Source organism: Chenopodium album, chromosome 13, assembly GCF_948465745.1.
Source record: "Chenopodium album chromosome 13, dcCheAlbu1.1, whole genome shotgun sequence".
Taxonomy (NCBI): domain Eukaryota; kingdom Viridiplantae; phylum Streptophyta; class Magnoliopsida; order Caryophyllales; family Amaranthaceae; genus Chenopodium; species Chenopodium album.
In genome coordinates, this window is record NC_137846.1 from 36,392,709 (window position 1) to 36,411,078 (window position 18,370).

At 43.4% G+C, this 18,370-nt stretch overlaps 1 protein-coding gene across 1 annotated transcript; it reads left to right on the top strand.

Annotated features, from left to right (window-relative positions):
- Positions 1-5,660: 5,660 nt before the first annotated feature.
- Positions 5,661-6,017, top strand: LOC145575467 (uncharacterized). Its single transcript, XM_081633336.1, has one exon. It carries the CDS (start codon positions 5,661-5,663, stop codon positions 6,015-6,017), a length of 357 nt encoding a protein of 118 aa, XP_081489462.1.
- The last annotated feature ends 12,353 nt before the right edge of the window (positions 6,018-18,370 follow it).

Genomic DNA, 18,370 nt, shown 5'->3' on the forward strand with positions numbered 1-18,370 from the left:
ATAGCTTGCACCTACTCATTCCCTTGGGTTCGACCCTTGACTTACCATATACTCGTATTAGGTTGGTCGAGTGTTTATAAATTTTCTTTGGCTCTAGGAAAGGGTAGAGAACGACCTACATTTTTCTCGTGTCACATATAATTAGCTGAAAAGGATGTTTATGGAGCATTTCATCACCTTGGTAGACCGAACTAAGATGACAACTGAGTTGATGTCACTAGTTTAGGGGAAGCATGAACCCCTAAGGGTGTTTATCACCAGATTCAATAAGGAGGCAACAACCATCCCAAATATGAGCCAGGAGGTAGCGTTACTGGCAATGGAGAGCGGTTTGCTACCGGGCTCGCCATTCATAGCGTATATGGGGCGTAAGAGCCTCATGACGTTAGTCGAAGCGCTAGGTAAAGCGCACGAGTTCATCAAAGCAGACGAGACTGACAGAGCAATGCTGAGCAGGAAGGCGCCAAACGACCCAGTTAAGCGGGCAGAAGTCACCCGGGCAGAAAACACGGCCAGGGCTGACCAGCCCAGCAGAGCTGAACAAAGCTGCAGGGAGGCGGACCGAGCTGTTGGGGTGAGAAGGTCAGACCCGAAGAGAGGAGGAAGACCTGGAAAGTTCGACTAGTATACCCCGCTCACTCACTCGAGATCCCACATCTTCAGCGTGAACAAAGTTGACAACAAGTGGCAGAGTCTTGAGGATGGTTAATAGGAACCGTGATCCCAGCAGGTGGTGTGACTTCTATAGAAATCATGGCCATACAATCGATGAATGCACACACCTGAAAGATAACATAGAAGATCTAGTCAGGAGGGGATACCTGAACCAATTCAAACAGCACGCTGATCCCTCCAAAAGAAGAGAGGAGAACAGAATAGGCCGTCACCACAAAGGAGGTCACAGGGGTCCCGCTGAGGATAAAGACAGAGATGAGAAGCCAGAAGGAAGGGTGTATGTGATCAGTGAAGGACCAGTACATGGAGGAACCATGAATAAGGCGCGGGCAGACTTACGGGCAATGATACACCGGATAAACTACGATGAGAAGCGCAGGTGGCCACCTCTCCCCCCGCAGCCACGAGCTACATTTGATGAGTATGACCAGAGGGGCATAATCTATCCTCATGATGATCCTCTGGTGGTGACGATCAGAATTGCAAACTGGGAGGTAGACCGAATACTGATAGATGGGGGCAGCTCGGCCAACATCATATATATCAGCGCGTTCAAAGAGCTGAAGTTCGACATGAAAGATCTAAAAAGGGTGAGTTATGAAGTCACCGGGTTTAACGGGTCTGGACTGACCCAGGAAGGTATAATTGAGCTCTTAGTCCGAGTAGGAGAAAGGTCAAAAAGACACGATGTTCGCAAAGAGTTCCTGGTGATAGACTCTCCTTCACCCTACAATGTGATCATGGGAAGGCCGCTCCTCCATAAGATCGGCGGAGTGGTTTCCACCTATCACCTTGCCATGGTTTACACAACCAATGAAGGGCGGTCAACAAAGCTTAGGGGAAGCCAGAAAATAGCTCAACAATGTTACATAACTGCCCTAAAGCAGCCTGTTAGGACTAGACAGCAGCCAATCTCAGAGCAAAGGTCCATTGAACAAGCCGAGAAAAAGTCAAGAAAGAGGAAGCACGAAGAATATCACAGGGAGAAGGATAAAAAAAAGTTAGCCATGGAAAACTTTGAGCCCGCAAAGGAGGAGATGGCTAGACCGTTTCCCAGCGGGGAGCACATTACAGATAAGCTTACAGAAGGTGATCCTTCAAGAACAGTAAAAATCGGAAAGGATATTGATCCTGGAGTGGGGGTGCACCTCATAGAATTGCTGAGGAAGAACAAGGACATCTTCGCATTTTCAGCAGACGAGATGCCCGGAATTGACCCTGCAGTCATGGTCCACAGGCTGAATGTAAAGGAAGATGTTAAGCCAGTCAGGCAGAAGAAATGAATTTTCTCCACAGAGAAAAATCAGGCAATCTAGGAAGAAGTGGAAAAACTCTTGGAAGCTGGATTCATTGAGCCCTGCGATTACCCGGAGTGGTTAGCCAACGTGGTCATGGTGAAGAAGGCAAATGGTCAGTGGAAGATGTGTGTTGATTTCATAGATCTTAACAAAGCATGCCCAAAAGGCTGTTACCCGCTACCGCGGATCGATCAGCTGGTGGATTCAACCAGCGGGCACGCCTTGCTGAGCTTCATGGATGCCTTCTCAGGGTATCATCAAATCAGCTTACACAATCCAGACCGGTAGAAAACCGCATTCATCACCGAGGGTGGAGTGTACAATTACATAGCTATGCCCTTCGGGTTGAAGAATGCTGGAGCTACTTTTCAAAAGACAATGAATAGAGTATTCACGCACTAGAAAGGCAGGAATGTTGAGGTGTACGTTGACGACTCAATTGTCAAAAGTGTCACACAGGCAGGACATATTTGCCACCCTAAATAAGTATAATATCAAACTTAACCCGAAGAAATGTGTCTTCGGGGTGAGCTCGGAAAAATTCTTAAGTTTCCTGATCAGCGAGAGAGGGATAGATGCAAATCCGGAGAAGGTTGAAGCAGTCCTGAGCTTACCTGAGCCTAAGTGCATTAAGGATATCATGCGGCTGACAGGCAGAATGGCTACGCTAACTAGGTTCATCAGCAAGTTAGCCAACAAAGCTTTACCGTTCTACTAGCTGCTGAAAGGGAACAGGGAATTTAAGTGGGGAGCCGTAGAGAAAGAAGCCTTTGAGGGCATCAAAGAGCATCTAACTAATCTCCTAACAATGATCAGCCCGGAGCTGAGAGAGAAATTGCAGTTGTACATTTCCGCGTCAATTCAGACAATCGTAGCCGTTCTCCTGGTAGAAAGACAAAAGCACCAGAGGCCAATATACTTTGTGAGCCACGTACTGACCGAGGCCGAGCAAAGGTACCCGTTGGTGGAAAAGTTGGATTTTGCGGTGGTAACAACAACAAGGAAGCTGAAACCCTACTTTGACGCGCACATAATACAAATCCTCACCAATCACCCACTGGAAAAAGCATTACAAAAAATGGATGTATCAGGCAGACTCTGGAAATAGGCCATTGAGCTCTCTGAGTATGAGTTCGAGGTCAGGCCTAGGGCAGCTATCAAAGCGCAAGCCTTAGCATATTTCATTGTGGAAGCCTCGTACGAAGAGAAAGAAGATGACATTGGAATCTGTTGGGGTTTGGCGAGTCCAACTCACCGCAGAAACAAACCCAAAACCAAGACCGCACTCGCAATAAATAAAACCATAAATATAATTAACTTAATGACAAGATTAAGATAATAATTATACCTTTGACGTGTGCTTCGCCCGACCTCGATGGGCTCTTACTTCGAAAGCTAGCCTCGAAAATACGACGACCTCCAACGGAAGTCCACCCACAACTCGAACACTGACTAGTTCCAATACCCCAACTTGGGCATTTATAGGGAAAATCATGAGTGTGAAAAGCTCTCCCATCAATGTGGGAGAATTTGATTTTCTCATTTTATTTTAAAGCTAAAATAAAATTAATAATCAAACTAGTAATAAATCAACAAGTGGCAAGCTCATATGAGAGATTAGGTGAGGACCATTTTGGAAGAGGGGGGACCAAACTTGCTCCCCACTCCCTCTCCCAAAACCGGCCACCTCAATGCCCTAACTCCCATATATTTTACGTCATGTGGCACCCACACTTGGGCACCAAGGCACCAAAGGTGGGCTACCATGTGCTACGGCTCAACAGGCCCACGCACCAAGTGTGGGCTGCTTGGCCGAGGCTAGCTGCCACCACGCCGCGCACAATGTGAGGGCTGCTAGCTACTGCCTGCCAGCATGCCTCGCACATTGGTGCGGGCTACCAGTTGCCACGGCCTAGCAAGCCACGCATTGCTTGCGGGCTACTAGGCCGAAGCCCAGCTTGCTAGGCAGCACGTAATGGCCCAGCCATGCTGTTGCTAGCTGCTGCGGGCTGGCGCGCCTAGCGTGCTAGCTGCTGCGGCATGGCTGCTAGCCAATGCACGCACAAGGCAGCACCCAGCAATGCGATGCTAGCATTGGTGCGCTAGCACGCACCAGCCAGCCTAGGCTCAGCTTGGTGCACATGCTAGCCACCATGCTAGGCCATATGCCCCTAGCACTCGGTTTGCTTGGGGCATTCCGATGCTAGTGGTATTTTGGTCTATGTTGATTTATTATTATTTTAACGTCTCGTCTTTTAATATTTTCGACTCGACTTCTGACGCTCGGTTTCGACGCTCCAAGCTCGAATTTCCGATGTCTAAATATTAATTACTCGGTCGACTTATTAATTAATTCCTAATTAATTCGTCGCTTCGGCTCGTTAGTTGCTTGGGTGTGACCCGAAGGGTTCAGTCATGATTAAGCTGTAATATTAATTATGCATTAATATTACTGATCGGAAGCGGCCTCCACCCAAGCATTCCGATCACTTGAACTCACTGAAAAATTAGCTTTCTAATAATTCCGAACCCCCTATCGGAATAATACACTTGTTCGAAGGACACTATTCCTTTCAGAATCTAGAAGGTGGAAGTGGATGGATCATCAGCCCAAACAGGGAGCGGAGCAGGGATTATAATGACATCCCCAGAGCGAAATGTATTCGAGTATGCTATTAAGTTCAAATTTAAGGCATCAAACAACGAGGCAGAGTACGAGGCAGCTTTAGCAGGCCTGCGTATTAGTATCGCATCTGGAGCCAAGAAAGTCCATCTGCAGACTGACTCTCTGCTTGTTGCCAGTAAGCTGAAGGGGAAGTACGAGATTAGGGAATCCACAATGTTGAAGTATGTAACTAAGGTAAAGGAGCTGGCAGCTCAGCTAGTTCACTTCCAGATAGACTTGGTCCCTAGAGCGGGGAACTCCTAGGCTGATGCGTTATCAAAGTTAGCTAGTTCAACCCTGCAGAGCCTCACAAGGACAGTGATGGTGGAAGTCCAAGAGGAAAGCAGTATCGCTGAAAAGGAGCAGGTGAACTACATTGGGCAGCAACGAGCTTGGTTCACAGAGATATTGGCATACAAAATTCATGGCTCGCTGCTAGACGATGAAGTGCAAGCTAAGAAAGTTAAGAAGGACGCTAACTGGTACGTGGTAATGAATGGGGAGCTCAACAAGAAGGGCTTCTCAAAACCACTGCTAAGGTGTATCCCAGAGTGGGAGCAGGAGAAGATCACGGAAGAAGCACACTCAAGAATATGCGCCAACCACATCGGTGGAAAGGCCTTGGGTGTAGAAGTGCTCAGAAAGGGCGCATACTGGCCAACTCTGACGCAAGATGCACTGGCATATGTGAAAAAGTGTGACAAGTGTCAAAAATATTCCCCAGTCATAAACCAGCCAGCAAATGATCTGATCCCAATCCTCAACCCGATCCCGTTTGCTCGGTGGGGAATGGACATATTAGGACCCTTCACCACTGGGTCAGCGAGTAGGAAGTACCTCATAGTGGCAGTAGACTATTTTACTAAGTGGATAGAGGCTGAGCCTACTAAGTATATAAAGGTAGCCCAAGTGAGGACATTCATATGGAAAAACATCATCACAAGGTTTGGGTGCCGCAGTGCATAGTCTTTGACCACGGATGCCAATTCGACTGTGACACCATCAAAGACTACCTGGAGGAAATGGGTACCAAGTATGCAAGTGCCTCAGTCTGTCACCCGCAGAGTAATGGCCAAGCCGAAGCAGCAAACAAGCTAATCTTAACAGCCCTGCAGAGGAAGCTGGAGGAGCACAAAGGCCCATGGGCTGACCTAATCCCAGAGGTGTTATGGGAAAATAGAACCACTGAGAAAGAATCTACTGGTAAAAGCCCTTTTACTCTGGCCTACGGGGCTGATGCAGTTGTCCCAGTGGACGTGCAAATTCCCAGCCTGAGGATAAAACACTATGAGAAACAAGGAAATGAAAAGCGCATGCTGGAAGAGCTAGACTTCCTGCCAGAAGTAAGGCTAAAAGCAGCTCTCAAGCTGGCAGCCTAGAAGAGCAGAATTTCTAAAGCTTTCAACAAAAGAGTCAAGCACTGGGAGCTCCTGCCAGGAGACTTGGTCCTCAGAAGGACAGTAGTAGTGGAAAGAAGAAACTAGCATGGAAAGCTGTTAGCTAATTGGGAAGGCCCCTTCATTATTCATGAACAGGTAGGACCAGGTGCATTCCTCCTCGCAGATCAAGAAGGTCAGGTCTTAAGGAATAGTTTCAATGCTGATGTGTTAAAGAAATATTTCGTTTAAAAAGGCAAGTTAAGTAGAACTGGGGATAATTGTTTCAATTTTGCAAAGAACTCTGTTTAGTTCATATTATGTCAATTAAGGTATTTAAGCCATTTTAATTCAATGAAATACGAGCCTCTACGTGAGGAGTATCCCTCCCTAAAAATTTCACCTTACCTGCTCAAAGTAAAACAGGGCACCACCTCGGGGACGCCTGAGAGGGAGGCCTGGCACGTTCAACTTGAGCAGGGAAGGGCAGTAAAAACGAAGAAGGATGAGCTACGCGGGCAACAGTAAGGTCCACTTAGTCCCACCCAGCTCACCTCTTTGAGGGGGAGAGAAGGAGATAGACAAATAATAAGCCCTTACAAAGAGAAGTAAGAGGCACAAAGCAATAAGTCGCAACACAAACAAGCTGAACGACACAAACAAGTCACAGCGAAATAAGCTGAATGACATAAAACGAGCAGCCAAAAGCTGGTTGACACGAATGAGTCTCAGCAGAGCAGACTGAATGATGCCAAACAGTCAACAATTGAATAAACTAATCAATATGCAAGCAAGTCTCTACAAAAATTAAGTAGAGTACATAAAGCACAAGCATACAGCGCAAATAGGGCAGAAAGAGCAAAGCTCATTGAAGTTCTTGCTAAATATAGCAGAGGACAAGAAAATAAGAAAGCCCTCAGCAGCCAAATTAGGAAAACAGCGAGGCCCAACCTACGAGGCTTCACTGAGAGCAACAAAGGAGCTGTTGTGCTAAGATCTAGGTACCACTACACCTTGGCCCAGCAGCTGGTTCAGACAGGCACGCAAACTACAAAATAGACAACGGACGAAATAGTAGAAAGATCATCAAATACGTACAATATAAAGCTGAACCCTTGCCCACCAAGGCAGAGTAAACATTCAACAGGTAAAGTCATAATATCTACAAAGTTGAACCCCTGCCCACCAAGGCAGAGTAAACATTCAACAGAGTGAAGATAATAAAACATAAATACAAGTCAAGCTGGACAGGCCCAGCAGTTAAAGATAAAGTGTTAGGAGAAGACACGAGAAAAATATAATCTTTGGCGGCTATACACCCCAAAGATAGCAACAAAAACTATCTAGGTACTACAAACCTGGGTGAGGGAAACTCAGAGGAACCGCTGGAGTAGGAAGGTGACAGCCGCCATAACCTTTATTGTCCACCAGCCAAAGACTCCACCCCGATAGCTGCAGCAACGTCAGGGTAGAGAGGAAACTCCAAGTTCAGCACAGCATGGTCAGGAACCTTGTAGCTAACAACGCAAGGGTGGTCAGCAGGCAGCTCGAACAAGCCAGCATCTCCAGTAGCCTCCACCTTAGCCCAGAAAGAGTTGAAACGAGCCTGCTGTTCCTCTCCCTCACCATAAAAACTGCTCACACAATGGGCTGCAGCCTCCTAGCCACCATCATGGCAATCAGCTAGCAGCTTAGCAAAGGCGGGAGAGAGTGTAAAGGCCCTAAGTGCCTCCTTCCTAGCAGCTTCAAGCTCAGCTATATGCCTAGCTTGCAGATCGGCAACCTCCGCCTCCAACGTTTGCACCCTGGCCTGAGAAGTTTGCAGCTTTTCCTCGCAGCTCGTCAGCTTGGTTTTGGTGAGCTGAAATTCTCCCAACTGAAGCTGCAGGGCGTCCGCCCTCTCTCTTAGGGGAGTCACCTCACTGACCATGACATCCCTCTCATAACGAGCCTGCTGGACCTCCAAGTTCTCCTGGGAAAGGATCAGACCTTGATTCTGGTACTCCTTCTTCACTATAAGCAGAGCATTGGATAAGTCCCCAACAGACCCGACAAGCTATAGAAAGGCAGAAAAAGGGAAGAGTAAACCAGGGTAGAAATCAAAAGAGGATAAAAATAGGACAAGGCATTACTAGAAGAATAAGCAAAAGTGGAAAAGAAACCAGAATCAGAGAAGCAAAGACTAAAAGCAAAAACTAACCTTCTGCAAGTCGTGACAAGCCGTAGCCGCAAGAAGGCTGACCGAGCTGCGCGTAGAATCAGCAGGGAGACGAACTCCCAGAGTAAGACGATACCCCAAGGTACCACCTTTCTGGGGATCGTCCACGAACAAGGACTCATCAGCCCTAACGTTCATTTCTGGGCGGAAAAGGAGCATTCTCAGCTCCAACAGGGCACAACAAAGGACGAAGGTGGGCATCAATGGGGACCTCAAAAAATTTAATGGGCCCAGTAGGGCGGAAGGTGCCCCCAGTAGAGATGGAGGTCGCAGACAGTGGGTTCTCAAAGGCGTCGCTTAGAAACTGGTGAACACAATGGTTAAGTTCACTAGAATTCTGAGTGTCAACTCCCCTATCAGCATTTCCACTAGGAAGCCCAGTGTTTGCAAAGTGAGAAGCAAAAGGATCAAGGCCAGAGGAGGTGCGAGCCTTTTTTGCAGCGGGCTCATCCTCAGCATGGGCAGAAGTCACGGGATCATCCTCCAAGTCTATAATTGGCTGAGAGTACCCACCCCTGGTAGCACTTCGGAGGCGCCCTCGCAGTCCAAAAGGGCGCGGTGGAAACTTTGGAAGCTCCATGATAGTGTCATCATGGAGCTGGAAATCAGTGGCCTAAGCAGAAGGAGCTATAGTGTCCTTCGCAACGATAGTAGTATCGGCATTAGAAGAAAAGAGCAGAACATGCTCAGCGGAAGAAGTGGGCTTTACACCCGCAGCAGTAGTAACCTCAACCTCATTAGAGGGAAACTTAAGAACACTATCCGCAAAATCATCAGCGGTACACTTTGGATCATTAGAAGCTTGATCAAGTGGTTTCTTGGCTGCAGGGGTCTAAAGTGCCACCTGGCCTAAAGCCGCAGCAGGATGCTTCTCAGGAGAAGCACCCTGCACCACTAACGCCTCAGACTCTGAAGCCGCTCTTCAGGGGGCAGGACGAGTATCACGCCTACTCCCAACAATGGAGGATGAGGGCTCAGCTTCAGCATGGCTGGATCCTACACGGTCAGCAGCTGTCACAGTGCCGAAGATAGCCTGCAGTTTAGCTGAAGCTAGACGCACCTCATTCTTCAAAGAACCAGCATAAACCTCCAGAGTATCAAAAAGCTCTGAGGGATTGTCGGGATTAGTAGTTAAGGGGTCCTTCCAATTATCAGCCAACCCAAGAATGCACCTGTCCAGTTTGTCATAACCTGAAAATGGGAGAAAAAGAGGTAAAAACAACATAAGGGCCAAGGGAACAAGGGAAGAGAAGAAGGAAGAAAAAGAAAAGCAAAACTTACAAGCATCATGCGTGTAGCATAAATGCATGGCAGAGAGCTGCTTGTTGCCCACGATATATATAGAGTTGGGCAACCAGATTTTAGGAAATTTCGAATCACCTGTCCCTGCTCTCTATAGAGCATCAAAAGCTTCCGTCTCACGAGCAGGCTCAGAAGGAGAGATGGTAACCCCAGCCATGTTAGTGCGAATTTCCTGAAAATTGCGCGGCACAGCAAAAGTAGAGGGTACCTTCACCCAAAAGAACTTACCAGTCCAATCCCGAAAGCGACCAAGCTTCGGGAAAGACAGAAATCTGTCATCCTTGGGGGCTACATAGTACCACCTAGACTCAGTCCCAAAAGCAGACCTTTTTAGGCTCATTAAAGACTTGAATAGGTGCAGGGACTCAGGATACCTTCAAAACTGAAGAAACCATAGCAGACATATCAAAGTATGAAGAGAGGTTGGATGTAGCAAAGATATACAAATGTTGAAGGCACGCCCTTCTCCTTAGTGGGGTCAAGGGGAAACCTCAAACCCAAGTCCAGCTGAGAAGCAAACACTGCAATATGACCAGCAGGGGGGGCAGACAGCTTCGCACCGTCAGCGGGCAGCACCAGCTCATAGCCCTCACCAAAACCCTAAAACTTCTGCCCCACAGAAGCAAGGTTCAAACTCTTAGCATCCTTACGCCAACTGGAGTCCAACACACAGTTCTTTGGTCCGTAACACTTGTCATCCAAAAAGAACTTTGTTTTGCCTTCCTCTACAGGCTCCACGACATAAGTGGGCTGACAGTCATAAAAAGAGCGGTCACCTGGAGATTCAGTCATCCTGCTCCAGTTGACGGCTGGAGAAGGAGATGGTGACGAAGTCTCAGCACTGCCACCCCGCACTACATAATGGTTAAACCGATTCATATCACCCATGTCATCAAGCCAAGAAAAACTGTTTAAAGGCTGAACATGGGGAATGAGACTAACAAGAGACACATCAGGGGGATTAGCCTTGACTGCGTCGGCTAACTGCTTATGGCACATATCGCGCATCCTCAAACGAGTGAGATGGGACAAAGGAATCCCATCCAAAACAAGCACCCGCTCACAGTAAGGGTCAAAGAAATCAGGGCGAGGCTTGCGCTGAAAAGGGTGAAAAGCATTGCCCTCAGCAAGACGACTACTGCCTGACCCAGATGCAGCAGTATGAGTCACAATAGTACTCGTCCTGCTCGCAGTGAGGGGAAAATCAAAGGGCATAACCATTTACATAGGAGTGGGGGAAGAAGAAGGAGAAACAGGAGGAGTGTGCGCAGGGCGCTCACCTGAAGGAGATGATCAAGAAAGAGAATCCGACTTAGTGGCCACTTGAGGCTCACTTATGTTCTAACTATCAGAAGCGTCAGATATTATGAAATCTACAAAGACAAAAAGCCCACAAAGAGGAGGAAGAAGAAAATGGGGCACCGAAAATTGAAAATCAGTTTATGGGGACAAGAACAATAGAGGAATAAAAAGAAAGAATCAAGAGTGCAATTACAACAACAAAAAAGGGGTTAAATCAGACAATGATAATTGAAACGAGTCGAAAGACACAATTTTGTGAAGGAAAATGCAAAAAGAAGCAAAATTGGGTAAGTACATACAACAAAAGGTACAAAGTTAGTACCTTTAGAACAAAAGTTGCAGAAGCAACAGAGAACAACAACAATAGCGATCCAAGAAATCGAACAGGGAGCGAAATTCCAAACTGTAACCAAAAAAGAAAGGCAATTCAGTAAAGAAAAATGGGCAAAGAAGAGAAAAGCGAACATGGCAAGAAAATGAAACAAGAACAAAAGTAAAGAAGGCAAGAACTTACCACAATAATAGAGGAGAAACGCGCGTCTGAAGATTGACATAAAAAAGTGAGAAATTTGAAATGAAAAGAACGAAGACGGGGAAGATGAAAAATTGAAGAAGGTAAAAAGAAATGGAAAAGGGAGACAGTGAATTTAATACGGAGTAAATGGGCGGTTGGGCATGAATTAAAGCCAAACCTCCATGTCACTTCAGTAAAATCGAAACTGAAGGCTTGAATGATTGACACGTGTCCCACTCATGCAAACACTATTCCCGCCAAAAAATAATAATAATAATAATAATAATAATAAATACATCAAGGGAAAGACTTCAGCGGGAGTGATCGAAATTCCTCTCCGCAGGATCGTCATTTCTCAGACTTCAGCGGGAGTGATCGAAATTCCTCTCCGCAAGATTGTAATTTTCAGACTTCAGCGGGAGTGATCGAAATTCTTCTCCGCAAGATCGTCATTCCTTAGACTTTAGCGGGAGTGATCAAAATCTCTCCCTGCAGTCTTAGCAAGCCAAGACCAGACGTGCGCCCAGCAGGCAGAAACAGAGCCATCATAAAAACCCAGTAGTACGATAGCGTTAACGCCAAGATTACGACCTGACCTCCCAAGTCTCCGGATCACATCAACAACCCAGAGACTTGAGGGGCTAGGAGTGTGCATGGTAATTTGGCCAGACGACCCGTTGAGCCATGGCCGATAAGGCAACACGCTCAGAATAGCTGGCATGAATGACCTCACGCCATCTCTTGAGGGGATAGTTGTAGGGGATAACTCCTGCTTAGCTATTCCTTCCAGCTAGGCTCAGTTAGGAAGACTCCACCGCGTAAAGAAGAGTCGGTATGTGTGACCTTATACCACCTCTTGAGGGGCTAGTTGTATAGGATAGCTCCCGTTGAACTATCGCCCAGCTCCCAGGTTGCGCACTCATTGCCGAGAGAACAACTAAGAGGGGCTCACCAGCCCGATAGAGTCAGCCCGCAGAGCTGACTAGGCCAAACTCTCCACAAAGAAGATCGTACACCTATAAATAGAGGGAAAAGTACAACGAAAAAGAGGTGAGATACACAAGTTATTACACTCTCTAAATCTCTCTAAGTACACTTTCTCTCTCTAAACACTCTATAACTTAGGCATTGGAGGGGGGTTCCTCGAACCACCCCCGGGGGCAGTTTACGTGTGTTGCCTTGTGTAGGTTGTCAACGAGACCCAGCTCACCCAGCAGAAACCTTGGATCCATACCTGGAACAACAATACCTTTGGAATGTTGATCTTGATACCCTTGTGAAGGAGTATGAAAAGAAGGCACATAAGAGGTTGAAAGAGATTACATACAATGCTTCTGTCAGAAACAAGTCAATTCCTAAATGGATGGGACAGTGTATGTTTGAGCAAATTATGGAGAAAAGAAAGGAGAAGGACTTTCTGGAGAGGTCAGAAAAAGCTAAGAAGAATAGGAACGGCGGCTCCAAGGTTCTATCTCTGCATCAAAGCATGCAAAGAAAATGGTAATACTTATGGTATATAATGATAATGATAAATTTTAGTAGTTACATACACTAAGCATTTAAGGAGTTATTTGAATTTTCCAGGTTTAGAAAGCCGGTGGAGTGCTTCCAACTGCACCTGAGGTCTTCCTAAAGACCCATTTCAAGGAAGTTCCTGGAAAAGGAAAAGTTGCGGCTAACAAGAGGGCACAACAAATCTTGGTAACACATCTAACTTTGGAAACTAATGAAATAATTTTTTAAGGAAGAAAGCAAAACATAGGCACTTATACTTGTGATTTGAAACTTTAGGAACCTAATACTTTTCAATATTGGTATGTTAGGTTCAATTTTAGTTTATAAAGAGAACAAAGAAAATGGATAAGTTAGAAGGTCATTTTAGCCATTTTAGCCTAGTTATGCCCCTATAGCCTTGTAAATACTTGAAAATGTCTATTATTAAGCAATTTAAACCTATAAAAATGTTTCATATGCTAAATATGTGTTGTTTGAATGATAAACTCTTAGAATATATCAAAAATAAACAAAATGGGTAAGTTAGAAGGTCATTTTAGCCTAGTTATGCCCCTATAGCCTTGTAAATGCTTGAAAATGTCTATGATTAAGCAATTTGAATCTATAAACATGTTTCATATGCCAAATATGAGTTTTTTTATTGATAAATTCTTAGAATATATTAAAAAAATAAACAAAATGGGTAAGTTAGAAGGTCATTTCAGCCATTTTAGCCTTGTTATGCCCCTATAGCCTTGTAAATTCTTGAAAATGTCTATGATTAAGAAATTTGAATCTATAAACATGTTTCATATGCTAAATATGAGTTTTTTGAATGATAAACTCTTAGAATATATCAAAAATAAACAAAATGGGTAAGTTAGAAGGCCATTTAAGCCATTTTAGCCTAGTTATGACCCCATATCCTTGTATATGCTTGAAAATGTCTATGATTAAACAATTTGAATCAATAAACATGTTTCATATTCTAAATATGTGTTTCTTGATTGATAAACTCTTAGAATATATCAAAAATAAACAAAATGGGTAAGTTAGAAGGCCATTTACGCCATTTTAGCCTAGTTATGACACCATAGCCTTGTATATGCTTGAAAATGTCTATGATTAAGCAATTTGAATCTATAAACATGTTTCTTATGCTAAATATGAGTTTTTTGATTGGTAATCGCTTAGAATATATCAAAAATAAACAAAATGGGTAAGTTAGAAGGCCATTTAAGCCATTTTAGCCTAGTTATGACCCCATGGCCTTGTATATGTTTGAAAATGTCTATGATTAAGCAATTTGAATCTATAAACATGTTTCATATGCTAAATATGAGTTGTTTGATTGGTAAACTCTTAGAATATATCAAAAATAATCAAAATGGGTACGTTAGAAGGCCATTTACGCAATTTTAGCATAGTTATGACACCATAGCCTTGTATATGCTTGAAAATGTCTATGATTAAGCAATTTGAATCTATAAACTTGTTTCATATGCTAAATATGAGTGGTTTGGTTGGTAAACTCTTAGAATATATCAAAAATAAACAAAATGGGTAAGTTAGAAGACCATTTAAGCCATTTTAGCCTAGTTATGACACCATAGCCTTGTATATGCTTGAAAATGTCTATGATTAAGCAATTTGAATCTATAAACATGTTTCATATGCTAAATATGAGATTTTTGATTGATAAACCTTTAGAATATAGCAAAAACAAAAAAATGGGTGAGTTAGAAGGCCATTTAAGCCATTTTAACCTAGTTTTGACCGTATACCCTTGTAAATGGATGAAAATGTCTATGATTAAGCAATTTAAACCTATAAACTTGTTTCATATGCTAAATATGAGTTCTTTGAATGATAAACTCTTAGAATATAGCAAAAACAAAGGAAATGGGTAAGTTAGAAGGTCATTTAAGCCATTTTAGCCTAGTTATGATCCTATAGCCTTATAAATGCATGAAAATGTATATTATTAAGCCATTTGAAACTATAAAACATGTTTAATATGCTAAATATGAGTTGTTTGATTACAGGATGCCTAACAAAAGAAGCTTGACGAGTCTTCCACTCAAGGGTCACAACCGGACCCTAACCAGCTATATTGGGAGGTCGTTGGTGGTAGGAAAAATGGTGTAGTGAAGGGCCTAGGTGCAAGCGCTAGTTTGTTTTACAGCCCCTCTTCTGAGAAAGGCTCGTAATCGTACAATACTTCTACAGCTTCACAGTTGGAAGAACGTGCGCAAGCCGAGGTTGCCGAGTGAATAGAGGAGGCAAAAGTGCAGATGCAGGAACAGATGGAGGCACAGTTTGCTACACAATTGCAGGAGGCATTGAAGAATGAGCGAGAGGAGGCGGTAATTGAGAGTAAGCGAATGATGGAGACGATGTTGCAGAACTTGTACTCTAACTGTTCAGGTGGTCCTTCATTTCAGTTTCGTAGGGAAGATGATCCGGACATGAGTGGTGGTGGGGTTGGTCACCACACTCCGGTGTCGTAGTTTATTTGTTCATATAGCTCTTAGATTAGTATTGTTCATATAGGCCTTAGTTTATTTTGGGGGAATATAGGCCTTAGCTTTTTTAGGAATATAGGCCTTAGCTTTTTTTTTGGGGGGAAATAGGCCTTAGCTTTTTTAGGGGGATATAGGCCTTAACTTGGTATTATATTGTTCATATATATTGGCCTCATCTATTTTTGAAAGAACATACGCCATTACTAACTATAATTCATATAGGCATATATATTGGCCTTATCTATTTTTGAAAGAACATAGGCCATTACTAACTATAATTCATATAGGCCTAACTTAGTTTTTAAATTTAGCTTTGTAAACTATTACTAACTAATTATTATTATTATTTACTTGAACATTGTTATTGTAAGTATTGTTGTTGGACTTATTATAATATGAATTATGCATTTTATTTTTATTTTTTATTACTTTTCAAATTCTGTAATATGATAACAGGTTATAGGTTCAGGTTAGGATGACAATGTAAATGCAAATAGTAATATCATGAAAATTGCATCCATTTACATGATATTTGCGACTGTCTTGGCCTGTCGCAAATATTCTAAAATTCCGATCGTCTGTGCCAGTCGTAATTTTGCAACATTTTGCGACCGTCTATGGATGTCGTAATTTTGCAACATTTTGTGACCGTCTCTGCCTATCGCAATTTCACATTTTTTTGGACCGTCACTGCCTGTCGCAATTATGCAACTTTTTGTGACCGTCATAGGTTGTCGTAATTTTAGATATTTGTGGCCGCCATACCAGTTGCAAATAACAAATTACATCTGCTAATAAAACGGTCGTTGAAAATAAAGAAAACGGTTGCAATTTGATCTGCGACCGCCAAGTGGTCGTAAATTTTTTTTTGCGACCAATAAAATAATGACGGGTCTGTTGCAACGGGTGACGGTCGCAATTACACTTTGCGACCGTTTTCCTTTACTTTTACGACCGTTTACGGCGGTCGTAATTCACTTGTTTTTTAGTAGTGGAATAAGATGTTTAAATAAGTTTGATAAATATGCATGAATTCAATCTTATTTAAGTATTATGAATGGTTTTTCATTTCAAATTCTTTCAATTGTAGAATCATGTCTGCGAATAACTCAAACAACCAATTCTTGTTGCGCTCAATTCTCGACAAGGAGAAATTGAGTGGGCCAAATTTTCTTGATTGGCAAAGAAACTTGCTTATAGTTCTCATGCAAGAGCAAAAGGAATACGTCCTTGATGAGGAAATGCCTGACACTCCCAATGAGGAAGTGACTCAGGCTGCCCTGAACCGATGACAAACTGCCAACCAGGATGTCAAATGCATCATGTTTGCCACTATGTCTCCCGACCTTCAGAAGACTTTCTTTGAGAAGGAGACAACTTTTTAGATCATTTCTGAGCTTCATAACATTTCCAAGAGCAGGCCCGAACTGAAAGGTTTGAAACCCGCAGGCATATCCTTGAGAGTAATCTTAATAAAGGAGAGTCGGTCAGCCCACATGTACTCAAAATGATAGGATTATTTGAGAACATGGAAAGTCTTGACGCGGGGTATTCAACCGAGATGGCCATTAACATCATTCTCCATTCGCTTCACAAAGGCTAAGATCAGTTCAAGATGAACTATAATATGCACAACATGGAGAAAAACCTCACCGAGCTTCATGGTATGTTGAAGCAAGTTGAGCAAGCGCTTAAGGATAAGGGGAAGTATGATATGCTCATGATAAAAAAAGGGCAAGCCGTTCAAGCGCTCAAGCAAGAAGAAGTAAGGGTTCAAGGGGAAGGGTAAGAAGACCTTTTCGCCTAAGCCAAAAGCTACCAAAGATAACAAAGAAAAGAAGGTAGCATCTTCTAAATCTAATTCCAAATGCTTCTATTGAAAGAAGAAGGGACATTGGAAGATAGATTGCCTCAAATTCAAGGAAGATAAGAAGAACGGAACCGTTGCTTCTGGATCAAGTATTTTCGTTATAGATTTAAACTTCACTAGCTCAACATCATGGGTATTAGACAACGGATGTGGCTCACACCTTTTTTCCAATTATCAGGGACAAAGGAGCACTAGAAGGCTAGCAAAGGGAGAGGTTGAACTCCGGGTCAGCAATGGAGCCAGAATTACAGCCGTATCCGTAGAAACTCTCAGTTTGTCTTTTCCCTCTGTGCTAGTTTTAGAACTTGAAAACTGTTATTATGTTCCTAACATTACCAAAAACATCATTTCAATTTTGGCGTTGGACGCTAAAGGTTTTGAATTTCGAGTAAAGGACAATGAATGTTTGTTTTATCTCGATAATGTTTTATATGGTATTGCACATTCTGAAAATGGTCTTTATGTACTTTTATTAGACAAACAAGTTTATAATGATAATAACACCGCTAAGAAAGCTAAGACCATGAGTCAAATGAGACGTACTTGTGGCATTGTCATCTTGGCCACATTAACATCAAACGAATCAAGAAACTTCTACAAGAAGGTGTTCTTGACTCATTCGATTTACAATCGTTTGAAAATCGCGAAGGATGTTTATTAGCCAAGATAATAAAGCATCCATTCTCCAAGTTGGGAGAAAGGGCAAGTGACTTGTTGGGCCTAATACACACCGATGTATGTGGACCAATGAACACAATCACAAGAAATGGCCATCGATATTTTATCACTTTCACAGACGACTATGGTAGATATGGATATATCTATCTCATGTCTCACAAATCTGAATTATTTGAGAAATTCAAAGAATTTCAGAGTGAAGTTGAAAATCAACTTGGCAAGAAAATCAAAGCCCTTCGATCGGATCGAGGAGGTGAATACTTGAGCCAAGAATTCGATGAGCATCTGAAAGAAAAGCGTATACTTTCAGAATTGACACCTCTAGGAACTCCACAATGGAACGGGGTATCCGAAAGGAGAAATCGAACCTTGCTAGATATGGTATGATCAACTATGGGTCTTAGTGATCTTCCTATCTCTTTCTTGGGACACGCACTTCTAACCGCGACACTA